We start from the raw sequence: 15,423 nt of genomic DNA, 5'->3' as shown, positions 1-15,423 counted from the left end.
TCATCAACGCATAGAAGAACATAAAGCCTCTGTCATTGGCAAGCATCTGAGGGAGGCCCACGGTGTAGCGTCCGCTGGCCTGGGGAAAATGTTTTCCGTTCTCAAGAAATGGCGCGGGAAAATGGACTGCCTAATCCACGAAATGTTATTCATTCGCGAACAAAAACCAAAGTTAAACACGCAGTCTGACTCAATACGTGCAAAAGTATTTATTTAAACATATACTGCACGATCTGACACCAATAACAATGAACGCTCATTATTCTAATGAAGTTACCACATTTTATTTGTATATAATCTCTGAGCTACAATTTTACATCAGTTTTAACATTTTACTTGATAATGAGGTCATGCAGACTTCGAAACGTCGTAGTTTTTTACCGTTAATTTTTATCATCAAATGTATTTCTAAACATTCTCTGATTAAAAAGAGAAAAACAACTTAAAAGGTCAATGTTGTACTGTGCTCTTGTGTTATTGCACCAAGTTGAAAGGAAACTTAAAAAATCGTTGCCACGCCATGCATCAAAATACATTTGTTATTTCAGTCAAGGTGAAAAACACCACAAACGTACAAAAAGTGATTCTCTAAGAGAAAAACCTAAAGCTTACACCAGTTAAGGAAGCTTGCAATTGCCTTTTGTCTTCTAGTATGGATGGAAGAATGATGTCTTTGTAGAATGACACGAAGCCCATCATTTCTTTCTTCAACAACACCAGCTCCTCTTGAAATCGTTCAACTTCCATCTTTTTGTTTACCACTACCTTCTTGGTACGAATGGGAACTGTATCCAAAAATATGAAAACAATGCTTGGCATTATCTTATTCAATATCTAAATCCTTTCCTTCTCCGCAAACATTCTGACAAAGGAAAAAAGAACTATGGTCTTCAAAATAGTTTAACAGATATTACCAGAAGAAAAATTCTAACCGTTATGTCAGCCCTCCTAGAAGATAGATTTTGCACAGCAATATGACAAACATTTTGTAAATAAGCTAAACCAATACATTCTGGCCAATGCAAAATGAACTCAACGGATTACAGACATCGTTTAGTCGATGCATCATCACCTTACCATTGCCAATGAATTGGTCACAAAACAGTTGCCACGGAAACTCTCCTTTCTCGATGTCTTCTTGCTTAGCTTTCTTCTTGCTTAGCTTTCCTATCGTCGCTAACTAGTTCATTGTAGCGGTTTAAGGCATCCCTTAGATAGCCTTTCTCTTGGGAAACCTTCCTCCGCAACCTTTGCCTCTGCTTACAGGAGTCTGAATAAAAGGTAGTCAAATTAATAAATTTTTTATTGATTGATGATTTAAAGTTATTAAGTTAGCTTTTAAATAGAAACTACACATGGGTCTACAAAACCTGATGTAAATCAATCAACAAAAATAAACTTAACAAATTTATAAGCGTACAGAACAGCCAACTGGAGAAGCAAAAGTAATCTCAGTTAAAGCAAGTGTTACCTCCCAACTTTCCCATGTTGTATAAAATCTGGGATATAGAGAAGTAGAAATTCTCCGTCTGTTTAGTTGGATGTGCAGTAACCTTGTCAAACAGAGTTTTTTCTCCCTCTCCACTCGTTTCCACATCAGCAACACCTAACGCTGCCAGATCTCCAGCACTTTTACTCCTGGATAGCAGCTGCTTGTACTGCTGGCCATTCAATTGGTCAGCGACCTCACACATCACCGCGTGCTTAGGAAGCAAAGTATCCTTGTCACTATTAAAAAGTTTAGTTAGGAATTCTTCTTCCTTAGGAGTGAAAATCGTCGTCCTCGAATTTTGAGAATTTTGCTCCTCTACAACACAATTGAAATAAATGCAAGGTTATGTATGTAACAAAATTACGCCATTAAAAACGTGACGTTACGAAACCGCAACAACCACGTACAACATAAAAGTTTGAGAGGATGACAGAGTACCAGCTACACTGGATGAGGAGTGGCAGGGAATGTTTAACCTATCAAAGTGCAAATAAATAAAGATGCGTTCACATCTTACCTTGCGCAGCATGGTGTATATCTTTCTTCCACCCAGTTAACATGTCAGTTGTAACTTGAAGCACTTTTAGATGCCCCAAAAGAGCCTTTCTTGCATTAGTGAGTTGATTCTTTGTCTGTGAGATAAGGGAAAGTCAGTCAGTGATACTCACCTCTCATGATCCACCCTTCCCCACCCTGTAAAAGTGCAACCTGCCCTTGAACATCGTTTAGCTAAGGCTTGAGGTAACTGTACCATTTTTTTTCTGTTCCACTGCAGAGCATGTTCTGTGAGCAGTTCTTCCCGGCCTGTTGATAAAAGTCGCAGAAAAAAGGTGAAATAAATTAATTCATAATACACCAAAGTTTAAACAACATCAAATTATGTTTTCTTATCAATAACAGCCTTACAATCACATCGTTATTACACGCACGCCAATACATTTTTCAACGATGAAAAAAAAAAAAAACATTAATGCGGTCTACGGCCACATTTGGGATCGATCCCCAGCTTGTGTAATTAATTGTTAATTACTTTACCCAGTTAATGCTGTATCTACTGAGTGAAGTTTCTGTTATAAAATTTCTATGGAAGAATTTGAAGTTCTTTAGAAGTGATATTTCCAGCTATTTAGTAATAACCGTATTAACGGTTTCCTCCGTTGCATTAATAGCAGGTAATTTAGTAGTAGTGCATATATGCCCATTTAAGAATGATAGTCCTTAAAATAATCTTCACTGAAATGTTGATTTCACACCTGATGAAAACGAAAACAATAGTAAGAATGTCTAACTAGCTAACAAAGGAAATAAATATAATCCAGAGCTGATTCCATGCACTAAACTGACTTCGAGTCATAGTGTGAAGCTTTGCAAAGCAAGGTATTCACAATTTGCTGAACATGAACAAAATCACCTTCTCGAAGCATATGTTTGGTGATTGTACCCAGCCTTGAGAAATGACTATTTATTTGCTCAACTTCCTCTCCTGTTGTTGCAGAGGCACCATCCTGCCACCTTCCACCCCAGATAGTCTGCATATACAACAATCAATGGCCATGTTACACTGAGTAAAAAAGTGATTACAAGTCAGTTCTCCAACACTACCTTGCAATTTTATATCGATGATGATTGGTGTACATTATCATGTATTTTGGAGTTCATAGTCCATAATTTAGCAATACCACTGCATTTGAAGCTTATAACTGAATACCTACTCTAATCTTTCAGCACCTCAGTATAACTTGAACACTAAAAGGTTAAACAAACATTTAACAGTTTCGTTTATTGCTGAAGTAAAGCTTATCAAATTTAAAGAGAAGTCCACTTAAAATAAATACAAAAAAAAACCTGTAAAATCAAATTGCAGAATTAGGTTAGAGTACAATAATAATAATAAGTAATAATAATAATAATAATAATAATAATAATAACTAGAGCAGCAGTTCCCAGGCTACGAGATGAAGCAATATAACATCATTATGGATGCCCTCGGGGGGTGGTCACGGGAGCTGGATGTCATGATGCGCGAGCTGGTGAGAGGCAGAAACACAGACGTACTGCGAAAGATGCAGAGGGCAGTGTTCTCGGGCACGCTGAATATTGCCCGGACTTTCAAGGTGGCAGTTTGACTTTCTGTTAGAAGGAGGACCGTAGACAAAACGGAAAAGCTTTTTAGGATTAGTTAATGTACATTTATTTTTTTACTCCATGGCTCACAGGTTACGGTTTTCGCCCTGTGCTGCCTGATTAGAATGTAGCATTCAGTTGATTTCTCTGCGACATGATAATAAACAATATTTACAGAGGATATCACCAGTAACACCAAGTTAATTAGGGTGGTCCTCTATCTGCACCCACCCATCCCACCCCAGGGGAGGACATCCATCACACAGTATACTCATGCGTGGAAAATTAACATCTCCTACCCTCTAAAATTAATATACAATTTATTCAGCAATGGTGCTTGAATTTCAGTAACTAACCTGACAAGACCATGAGTGTGTTTTGGCATGCATAATAGACAACGCTGGCTTCATCTTCTCTGAAACTTCGCCATCATTCTTTTTTAGCCATGGCCAATATTTACAGACATCATACCAAAAGTACTTGACCCTTTTGGGGATGAAGTAGGTTTTCTGTAAATAATGTGGATAACCATAGATTTCACCATACATCATGTTAGTTAACGGCCTTTTGCACCATGGAATGTCTGCATCCTGCTATCTCTAAACCAGTCTCACACAGGTTTCTCTTCTTATGCAAGGAATTACCAGCAGCCCTCCAGGTACTATCACCACATTTGTTCTGTTCTGTACTGTTCATCTGCAATATTGATCAGATATTTCACAGTGCTTCTTCAAGGACATTCCAGATATGAGTAATCCAGTCCACAAGGCTGAGGTTAAATTTGAATGGGGTCGCAGCAAAGTGACAGGCAACAAAATAATGGAAAATTGTCTTCCAAAACAAAAACCTCTGCCCTTGGTAATTCCTCTGGTTTCCAACACAACCAGAGGCATAGTAGGTGTATATATATTTAATTAGTTTCTATATAATTTGGTATTTGCTAGTGTTGAGATATCTTTTAACTTGATTTTGTATTTTTTAGTTGATGCATGCTTTGAAGGACCATTTTAAATTAAGTGAAAATGCATGGTAAACCAAGACACCTTTTCCTTTAGAACATTCATCAAGACATTTTATCCTCTAAAATGGAAATTATGAAAATCAAGTCACATACACTGGGCTTGGCACCTCGGTACAATTTCTGGATGTGAGTATCCACCTGTTTGTTTGATGCTATGAAAACATCACCATAGTAACACTCTCGTTGTCGCCTGTATTTATGCAAACAACAAGAGAAATAAGAATGAAAAAACTAATTTGATAATGAGAGGGTATATTTCCATCAACATGCCCTTGACCGCAAAAAAAAAACAAAAACAAAAAAAAAAACTAGTGGCAGCCCTCGGCCGGGTTGTATTTAATTTTGATTTGATTTGATTTATCTTTGTTTTCATTTTATTTCTATTTTACATTTTAATTTCACTTGCTTTTATTTTAAAAAGAAAAATGAGAAATAAATCGAAATTTAAAAAAAATAACAAAAATAGTTCCTATATATTTCCTATTTATTTATGGCAGTTCTTGGCCACCATAGATATCTATTGTTTGCGTCCACCAACATGGCGGCAATGACATAACGTTTAAACCAACTATTGTATGAGGTGACTGGACTCCAATCCAGTGATCCTGGACTGAATTCAATTAAAAGTGGTAAAAACCAAAAACAAAGTGCCAATCAGAAGAAAGGAAAATACCTTTAAGAGCCAATAGAAACTCAAAGTAAAAACAAAGAAACTGCCTAAAGCGCGCGAAAAACGCGGGTGACCAAGTCATGATTGGTTTTAGTTTTGCATCTGATTGGTTGGCGCTGATTTCTGAGCCAATCACAATCAATTACAGTGCTCTTTCTCATGAGATGTGCAGTAGCTTAGCTGTCATGCAAAGTGATGGATAGCGTTGGATAATGAAAACCAAGAAAGAGAAAGCACAACATACCGCTCTGGTTAATTCTGCAGGGCTCAGTCCAATCTTATCAAAAGCAACACCTTGTTCAAGGTCCACTCTTGTTTGGCAAACAAGAGGATCATCTGAGTTAATGGAAAAATTCACTCCATCCTCGACGAACCTTGAAACAAAGAACACCCTAATGGTTTAAAATAAAACAAACAAGCAAACATATAGGGGCGCGGACCGATTATTTACACAAGGTCTGACCCAAACCGCGGTTTTACAAAACCATAAAAAGGTTCGGCTAAATCGAAGATGCCTTAGAACGAGATTTTGTTGAACAATGCCTAAACTTTGTCTAGACAACCGGCCCACAATGTTTGCTTAGAGCGAAATTGATTTTCAACAATTATTTTTGTCCAGAGAAGGGGTAATTTCTCCTTTTGGACAAGGACGTCATTTCACAGCTGTTAAATGAACTTCTAATAAATGCTACATATCATTGGGTCGGTTTAACCATGCATGCTCTAAGAGTAACAATTAATCTCATAATTATTAATATAAGGTACACTTTCATTTCGGAAGTCTGCATTAACTGCATTAGTCATTTTATATCTAACCTACATAATTATATATCTATCTTGTTTAAATAACAGCCTGAGTAAAAATCCTCTAAGGCTACCCATCCCTTGCCACATACCAGATTTACTGAATTCACAATTTTTCCCTAAAAAACCAAGCTCTTTTCTTTCTTGAAACAGCTCTCCGAGTGCACCTCAACTGAAACATAAACTGATAAGCGTGGATCAGAGTTTTCTTTTTTTTTTTTTAAACTTCATACCTTTTTAGTGGATGTGTTTTGAAACATGGCTTCACAGCACCAGTTAGTATACTTGATGTAGGACACACCTGTTGGAAAGCATCAACAAAAAGAAACTTCTTGTCTTGAAGAACACTACTCACACTTTCAGAGCTATCGTTGCAACATCTTTTCCTAACCTCTAGATGAATTTTTTCTTTGACTATTCTCTGATAGAGTTCAGCATCTTTTATGACATGATATCCATGGCCTATTCTTTCAGCATGAAGGGTGCCTAATGCCTCAAGAGAAACAAAATGTAAAATGAGTGCCAGTGATTGACTGATCACCAAACAAATTCTCAATATTTCCCATGCAAAGGAATTAGGAGTGTAAAAGGAGTGCCCCGTGCATGATGGTCATCCCATGCTACTACCCAGCCAGCAGCAGGCACTTGTAACTAGGGCAGCAGGACATCCATTTCTCGGCCTGTGGGAAGATTTGAGACAAGTGCAAAAAGGTTTTCCAGAGGTCTGGTGCTAATACAGACCTCTTGCTATCTACATGTACATCAGTTCTACAAATGGTGACAAAAAAAGGTCCAATTTTGTCACTCCTCTGATGTTCATATTGCACATTCCCACATGACACATCCGACATTTGGCACTGCGCAGGGAATTTATAGTGAACTTTCACAATGGTATCACATTACAGTTGAGCACAAAGTTCCCAGCCAGTTGTTGTCTGGGACTTGTTTTTCAAACACCTCATGGTCAGTGATTCCCAAAAGCTGTTATTGTTATTGTTGTTGTCACTTTTTGCTTTAACAATAGATTTATATTGTTATTTCTGTACAGATATATTTGGATTTTAAACAATAAAAATATCAGAAAATTAGACAAACAGCTGCACTTCAGTTCCTCAGATTAACATTTTAGAATAATTATGGCTTTGAGCTTGTTAATTAAGCAACTATAACTTTCCAGAAACTGGCCTATTGGTCTCTGTCTTACCCCACTGGGGTAAGAAATACTTGCAGGAAAAGAATGCTGCTCAATCAGGCTTGCTCTTTTGATGGAAGCTCTTAAAGTGAACAAAGCATTGACTTCACTTTATACCAATAAATTGTATGTCTGCTTGTCATTGTGCTCTTCAATAACATGTTGACTCTGAAGTTCACAAAGGCTTCCCACCATTGCTGTAGAGTAACAATGATAACCTTTATAAGATTAGGCAAGGTAAGAAAAGATGCGCTTACATGAGAATAGCAGAGCTTTGACCCTTTAACTTCGAAGATCTGATTGTGAATTCACCCTCTAGCACCACACACTTCCTTGTTAATTGGTTACAAGAATTTGGTTTTCAATCAAGGTAACAACCTCCACCTGATAAGTTTGAGTATTCTCATTACCTGTTTTCTGGATCATGTATGGATATTATAGGGAGAAGTTACAGGTTAATCACTTCTGGGAGTGAAAGGGTTATGGTAACTTGGCAAGGTTGAAAATAGTAAAGAAACTTTAAGGCCCACAATTCAAGAAAGGGCATCAACAATAACTGATTTTCTTTATACTTTACAATGTATCTGAAAATAGCTCTTTGTTGGATAACGGTATACTCTGGTAGTAATTATGACACACCTCCAGTTTAAAATACTTTTGTTGATTGATACTTACTATTTTCACATTAGCAGCTGGACCTCCTTCTCCAGCGTGAATTGTTCTGTGTATGTTGAGCCTTTTAGCTTCCTGCGCAAAAATGAAGACTTCTTTCATAAATGGCAGACCTACAATGTCAGTAAGACATTTTACAGGGTAGAACAACTAAACCTATCAACAGAAAAAGGGAGGACATAGGTCAATGGAGGGGATTGTGAATGTGGAATTATGTCCCTTTAAATCTACTAAAGTCCATACTCCCAGTTAGCTCAATGGATAGAGCACTGGACTGTTGTGCCGGAGGTCGAGGGTTCGAGCCCCAGCCGGACCAACACTCAAGGAGAAGAATATGCTACCTTTCTATATCAAGAAATGGTTAGATACTCTAGTCTTCTCGGATAGGGACGAATAAATGGAGGTCCCGTCTCCTGTAGGGTTAGGGGTAGGAGACGTTAATTTCCCATGCATGAGATTACTGTGTGATGGATGTCCTCCCCTAGGGTGGTTGCTGGGTGGGAATTGGCCCTGAAAAGCCAATTAACATATGTATGTATATGTATGTATGTATGTATGTATGTATGTATGTATGTATGTATGTATGTATGTATGTGTGTGTGTGTGTGTGTGTGTGTGTGTGTGTGTGTGTGTGTGTGTGTGTTTGTGTAAACAAAAATTATCAGACATTGTCATAGTGATTACTTCACACAAGTCAGACTTTTTGATCTCCCATATCTTTTTATCTAAGATTATATTCTGGGTTAAGTTTATAACATCCATTTTGAAATCCATTGACAATGCGCTCCTTATAATCTGATTGGCTTACACTGGTGTGCTTTAATCATAAATTTTACACTTTATTTCCCATTTTTTTCCCAGTCAGTGAGACAGCTTTGCTAAAACACAACAACTAATCAAATTTCAAGGCTTGTTTGATAAAATAAATCAAATTGCAGGAGAATGAGAGAACTTCCCAGACATTTTAGAAACCAGTTCAACACACTGGATCAATAAAATACTTGTATAAACTAAAAAAATTGAATTGAGCGAATTAAATTTGCAGTTTTCAAAAAAGATGTAATAAAGTGGTAATTGAACTTCATGAAGTACAATTTTGGTCTGATTTCAAATCAAACTTGTGCTTTAGACCAGATTGTACTCCAATCAATTACCATTATTAATCAAGAGGACAATATAGACACAGAAAGATGTATAGCAGACTAAAACCTCATAAGCAATCACATGTCCCTCCATAGCTGGTCCCTGCTACACTGGCTCATCACCAGCAAGATCAATTCCTACCACTCCATCATTTGCAAATTCCTGGCAGAGAGACACAACCTCTTTTGAAAAATCTTAAAACAAACAAACAAAAAAAAACAAAAATTCAATTTTGCAAATGCATCCTCAATCAGCAATAAGGAACACATTCACTTTGCTAAAGGCAATGAGTACTGAATGTCTGTTGATGTTTAGATTTCATACAATCAGGTAAATTTGTTTATCAAGAAATGCTGACTTCTTGATTTCTAAATGACTATGTTACAAGAAACTAATTTCTGCCAGTGATTTTATTTGATTATTTCAAAAAGTAATCTTGATTTTCTACTTCAATGTGCTTGTACATTTATCTAAATCTTTTTTCACTTAAGACTAAAGATAATGGTTTGTCGAAAATTGGAGTTACACACTGTCAAATAAAATTTCATTCATTTCAACAATCAATGTGTGGAGGAGGCAGGCAACAGACCCAGAGAAAGATCTCTGAGTCATCGCAAATGCAAACTACCACAGGGAAGGTGAAGTGGGGAAAAGCTTGGAGGTAAAGTTGTAGCAAACCACAAGGTGACCCCTGCAAATCAAGGGCCTTTTAGCTACCTGCCATAAGAGTTGGAGGCCACCACTCACTACCAATGATAAATTTCTGAGTTAAACCAACCGAATAAAATCTATTAAATGATATTGATGTATTACCGGGCATTTGACGCATACAACAGAGAATAGACCGTGCAATCACACCAAAATCTTCAGCTCCCTTTTTCAATCCTCTATTCACTGCTTCCACTATAGCTTTTGGGGACACTCTCTCCTGGTCTGGAAAGGCTGAGTTTTTTGTACAAAGAACATGAGGACTGTAGCAAACTTCAAAGTACAGGACACCACTTGCTGCCTGATCTTCACAAAACTCATATGTTATTCTTTCCATTGCTTCAGTATCATTTCTGAGTTTGAAAAAAAAAAATTAAGAAAGAAAATCATTAAGTTTTATTGACAAGAGTAGGTAAATTATTGTACAGCTTTCAACTACTCAAAAACCCTTTAAAATCGTAATCTAAACTGACTTCAATCAGTTACCCCACGAAATTCCATTAGTGACCAAGACAGTGACAACACAGTATCAAACAGTTAAGGGAATAAAGGAAAATATTAGTCAGGGGTGTTATAAGCTGATCCAATACTGACTTCTCTGAGCCCACATCACAAGAATTATAAAGAAGACAAGACAATAACAAGAATTAGTATATACCAAAACAGTGGATAGCGTTGAAGGAAAGCTCTGATTGGCTAGTCAAACTCCAAATATCCTTTGCTATTTACCTCTGAGCAACTCGGGAAAAAATGGCGCCCCGGTTTGCATCGATGACAAGCGAAGAAATCACTCAAATTAACGACTGTTTTAGTATATACTAAAACAAATATTCACCTCAGTGTCGGTGGTTAGTGGTGGATATTTACCTCACTGCTTTGCAGCTCAGTAAATATCCACCACTAACTACTTCCACTTCAGTGAATAGTTGTTAATTACCAAATAAATGAGATCTTGGGAGTGAAAAAGTTAACTGATGTAATGACTGAATCAGTGCTCACAGCTATCTAAAATTCAAGATTTGAGTCTTTAATTTGAACAGTAATGATTGTTTGAAGCAGACAGATCACGAGAAAAGAGACAAACAGATTGTGTCAGTTCAGATGCATAACTGTTGCCAGGGAGGGGTTAGGAGCGATTCCAAAATGCAAGGACAGTTTTCAAGCTGTAGATTTGTTGTTTTAAAACCCAAAGGTGATTGACAAGTAACCTCTCTTGAGTTAATTTTTAAACAGGTAATGAGATAACCCATTGCAATGATGAGTAAAGAGAATAAACAAGTTTGAAAGCTGTGGGGTGAATGTCCTATGAAAAAAAAAAAAAAAACATCAGTTTACTGTTTTTTGGGGTGAATATTAAAAAAAAAAAATTCATTGTTTTTAGAATAGTTCACACCATCCCACCATCCCCTTAGTTTGTCTTTAATTTTCTGAAGAACCTTTATGGGTTAGTTCTGGGCCAAAATATTTTGTTTAGTAGAAGCATGTAGTGCATTACATTTCATGGAGAGGACAGTTGCATCAAAACAACAAGAAGTGGTTCTACTGGGGAGCACTTGTTCAAGGCTACATAAAATACTAACTTCAGAAACCGGCATGAGCTGTTTTGCCATCAAACTTTGCAGCAACTATATTCTGACTTGGGTATAATTAATGAGTTTATCTGGTGAAAATCACTGGAGATGCACCTGAGACTCTTTAAGTTCTGAAAATTTTCTAGTGGGGGTGGGGGCATGCCTCCAGAACCCCCCTTGTGGATGGGACCTACAGCTCTTTGTCAGGTGGCTGGTTAAAAAAAATGGTAGGAGTGTGTACAAATTATCCAAGCTTAGAGTTAAGTTCAGGTAACGTAACAGTGGGTTATGTTCATAGTACTCACTGAATAAGGGGGTAAAATACATAAAAACATCCCAAAAAACCTGCCAGAGTTGATGGTTTATTTAGGCTAATGGATACATAGTCCTTTAAAACACTCTTATCAAATGAAGGTAGCTGATAATGCTTCTTCCTGTAAGTACAACAATATGAGTTTATTATTACACGACTTGGGCAGTCAGATGGCCAATAACTAAAATCAACCAATCAAAATGCTCTATTGCCGGTCCAATATTCTCTAAGTATTGGACCGGGCACTGTCCCAAATGGTCCCGAACGATACCGCACTTGTGTCCCTTTGAACTTCAGTCGTATAATAAATCTCTTATTAACCAAGCTTGCTCGGGACCGTACTGGAACAATATCGGCCCTCGGTCTTATTTGTACAGACCTCGCTGCGCTCAGTCCGTACTGTCAAGACCTTGGGCCAATATTCTCCCAGTACGGCCCTCGCGCTTGGTTAATAAGATATATATATTTACTTGTGGATCTTGCTTTGCTAGTTATCTTTTGAGTCCTGAAATGGATTTCCTCATATATGTCAAGCCATGGTTTGTGAAAACCAAGCCTTCAAGTATACGGTGACATCTTCACCCCACCCCACCCCCTCCCCTCCCCCTCCCTCCCTTCCACAATAACAATTCCCTCTTCTTACACTGGATTTGATATAAGCACCCTGGGAAACAATTCAACATTGGATAATCTGTGAACTGAGTGCTAAGGATGTAAATACTATTGCTCAAAATGATTTAAGGTTAAAAAAAATTATGATGTTTCAAGCCATGAATTCTTTAAGGTCAGAGAGAGATGGAATAAGGAAAAGTTTTAAAGATTATTTAACAATTATTTGCCAAAGGTGTATAATTTTTTCAGCATAACTGCTAAATTCTGAAATTACTTTTGAAGTCTGTTGTAAATTTGTTTTGTTGTTGAAACCATTCTGATACATTTGTTTTCAAGACTCGTATCAAGATGAGCAACCAGTCTGTACTAGAATTTATCAGATTTAATTGGTTGAGTCAGCAAAACCTTCATTTCTATCTTTTGAAAAGTGTTACGCCAATCTTGGTAGCATCTTTTACGCTCTTCTATGGCACTTATCACTTCTGGCATTACTTCAACAAAATGGAAGGCAGCCATTTTGAAATCAGGTGCCCCCTGAGTTATAATCACCTTGTACTTGGTGATTATTGCGAGATATGATGTAATTCTTGACCGATCAAAGTGCATGTATTTCTATAACCACCAGAGCAATTATACTAGGCAAACTGTGCCTAAGCAAGGACTATTGCAAAAGTGATCGGAAGTGATTACTAAGACTACGGTACAGTACTTAGCCAAATCAATGAGGGTCTGTATCCTAATAGCTCCATCAAGATGAACATGAAGCTCCACCTGAAAATAAAACATACAAAAACAATATATAGAAGTCCTGTATCATATGATTGCTGATTGTTTGGTCTTGATGGGCTGGACTGATTATTACTCACATAGTAAATTCCAAAAGGAAATCAATTTTGATTCAAATTACTGCAAGGTTTGAGGAATAGAGATTTGATCAAGTCATTGGGAGTTGAATGCACTTCATAAGTAAAAGAATGTCGGTAGTTTGCCATTAAATTCAAATGGAACTCCAAAGTTTCCAACAGTGTAAACAGTTGCTGATCTTTACATAATGGGTCATTAAACAGATTAAACTTGACATGTACGATGCAACTCTCCACCATACTTACTGATTCAGTTTAAGTGTAGTGCAAGGATAATGCGTTGTTTCAGTATTGTGTAACTCGACACACGAAACAACACCTCCAGTCCCGCCCAACTTTCTTTAACCGAGGCCCAAATATGGACACAAATATGGCTAACGACTCAGTGATAAATTTTGCCAAATTGCTGGCAATTTCTTTGTAATAATGACTTACTTAAAAGCTATGTTTGAGCATCATGAGAGGGCAGGATCTTATAGACGTGTTTTACTTAACCTTGACGTGAAATCCAAACAGTAAGATAGTATCATCGATCGCATTGGATTAAATTAATGATCAAGATCTTGATCACTAATTTAATCCACGTTGTAACGTGGAGTTTGAAAAATGAAAGTAAACATAACGATTAACTCGAAGCAAATTCTAACTTTCGTTTATTGAAATGTACGCTTCAAGGTTAAGTCAAAGTAAAGAGATCGGACAACAAAAAAGCAATGATTTAGGAAAGAGAGTTACCCGTCACAACACGTGTAACGTGTTAATACTTATCCATAGCCCGGCAACGTAGCGTTAAACATTTGCACAGAGTAAACTCATGTCTAAAGGGTAAACTTAGCAGTGAAATCAAAAATAAGAAACGCTCTTTAAGCGCTCTAAAAGAGCATACGGTTTTTTTTTTTGAATAAATAATTCACACAACAGGGTCAGCGTACAGTTAGAGCCGGCAAAGAACGCCATGCAGAGTGGAAGTGGGAAAATTACAAGATGTAGACCGCTACTACAACAGCACTACAAAATATATTTGGTTGCTGCGGACAAATCGGCTAATGTGGTTGTTTGTTTTTCAGTCAAGCCTTAAATAACTTCACCCTCACCGACTTACTTTTGACTTTGGCTGTTTAAGAGCCATCTCTGTTCAACTTCCCGGTTTTTCAACATGAACGTCTCTGCGTGTACTTCGTGACGACTGCGTGACTTTTGCGCAACTTGCCTGGTCCCGAAGAGGGGTAGGCTCATCGCTCCTTGCTAAGTGGGGGAAGGGTAGGAAAGGAACCTACAGCCATGGAAGCAAGACTTGATCAAAAGTTTAATACCAGTATTGCAGTAGCATATTTTGTATGCAGATGATGCTGTTCTCTTTTGTGACGCATCAACACGTCAAGAACTTCAAATTGCTCAGGAAAGTGAATTCATTGAAATCAGTAACTGGTACACTGATAACAGGTTGACTATAAATGTCAAGAAGACCAAATTTATGCTGGCAGGCAGTAAAAGGATGTTATCCTTATTTGAAGACTTTGAGTTGCAACCAAATGGTACACAAATCGATCGCGTGCAGTCATTCAAATATCTGGGAGTGACAACGGATGCAAAATGGAGTTGGAAGCCACATATCAGCAATTTGCTAAAGAAATTAGGTCATCGTCTTTCTTTGTTTAATCGCATATTTCATATGTTAGACAATAGAACTCGCATAGCCCTCTACAATGGGCTAGTGCTGCCACACCTACACACCTAGACTATGCCGACACAGTGTGGGGAGATCAACCCGGTCTAAAATCAGAAATGGAAAAATTGCAAAGTTTTCAGAACAAATTTGCGAAGAAAATTAAATTAGGCAAGATGTCTTCTTCAGAAGCTCTGAGGTGTCTGAATTGGCTCCCTCTGGCTGGAAGGTGTCTATTTCATCGTTGTACGACCGTAGAAAATGCAATCAAAGGAGACATTCCGCAACATTTCATTTGAAAGTTTTAAATCGACATTGAGAAGTTCGCATGGCTACAACACTAGAAATGGCTACTTACCTAGACTGCCTATACCTAAAACGGAATGCGGAAAGAGGGTGTCCTATTTCCGTTTTACAAATGACTGGATGTCCCTCCCAGTATTTTTAAGAAGGCCAATGCCATGCACAATATTTAAGGAAAACCTTACAAGATTCTTAATGGATAAATACTATAAATGATGGATAAAACTTTAGATATACGCCGTTTTAGATCTGTGACAATTGTATTTCTT

General features: G+C 37.5%; 2 protein-coding genes and 1 pseudogene across 9 annotated transcripts in view; 1 reads left to right on the top strand and 2 right to left on the bottom strand.

Moving 5' to 3' along the window:
- Positions 1–15,423, top strand: part of LOC148738207 (uncharacterized) — a 214,876-nt gene that overhangs the window by 22,459 nt on the left and 176,994 nt on the right. The window lies entirely within an intron of this gene.
- LOC148738224 (uncharacterized) lies at positions 260–3,193 on the bottom strand. The gene is made up of 6 exons (XM_088750281.1): positions 2,904–3,193; positions 2,205–2,296; positions 2,010–2,124; positions 1,472–1,807; positions 1,078–1,270; positions 260–785 (listed from the first exon to the last, which is right to left on the bottom strand). The coding sequence occupies exons 1-5, from the start codon at positions 3,025–3,027 to the stop codon at positions 1,143–1,145; spliced, it is 795 nt and encodes a 264-aa protein (XP_088606407.1). The 5' UTR covers positions 3,028–3,193; the 3' UTR covers positions 260–785; positions 1,078–1,142.
- On the bottom strand, positions 2,917–14,424 carry LOC148738223 (adenosine deaminase-like; annotated as a pseudogene). Its single transcript, XR_015996998.1, has 12 exons — positions 14,288–14,424; positions 13,032–13,093; positions 11,703–11,831; positions 9,932–10,179; positions 9,185–9,312; positions 7,979–8,050; positions 6,503–6,604; positions 6,345–6,412; positions 5,552–5,681; positions 3,973–4,312; positions 3,205–3,238; positions 2,917–3,021 (listed from the first exon to the last, which is right to left on the bottom strand). The product of XR_015996998.1 is annotated as an adenosine deaminase-like (transcript).

This window comes from Stylophora pistillata, chromosome 2 (genome assembly GCF_964205215.1).
Source record: "Stylophora pistillata chromosome 2, jaStyPist1.2, whole genome shotgun sequence".
Lineage (NCBI taxonomy): Eukaryota > Metazoa > Cnidaria > Anthozoa > Scleractinia > Pocilloporidae > Stylophora > Stylophora pistillata.
The sequence above is the reverse complement of the archived record's forward strand: the minus strand, read 5'-3'. Positions and strand labels throughout refer to the sequence as shown.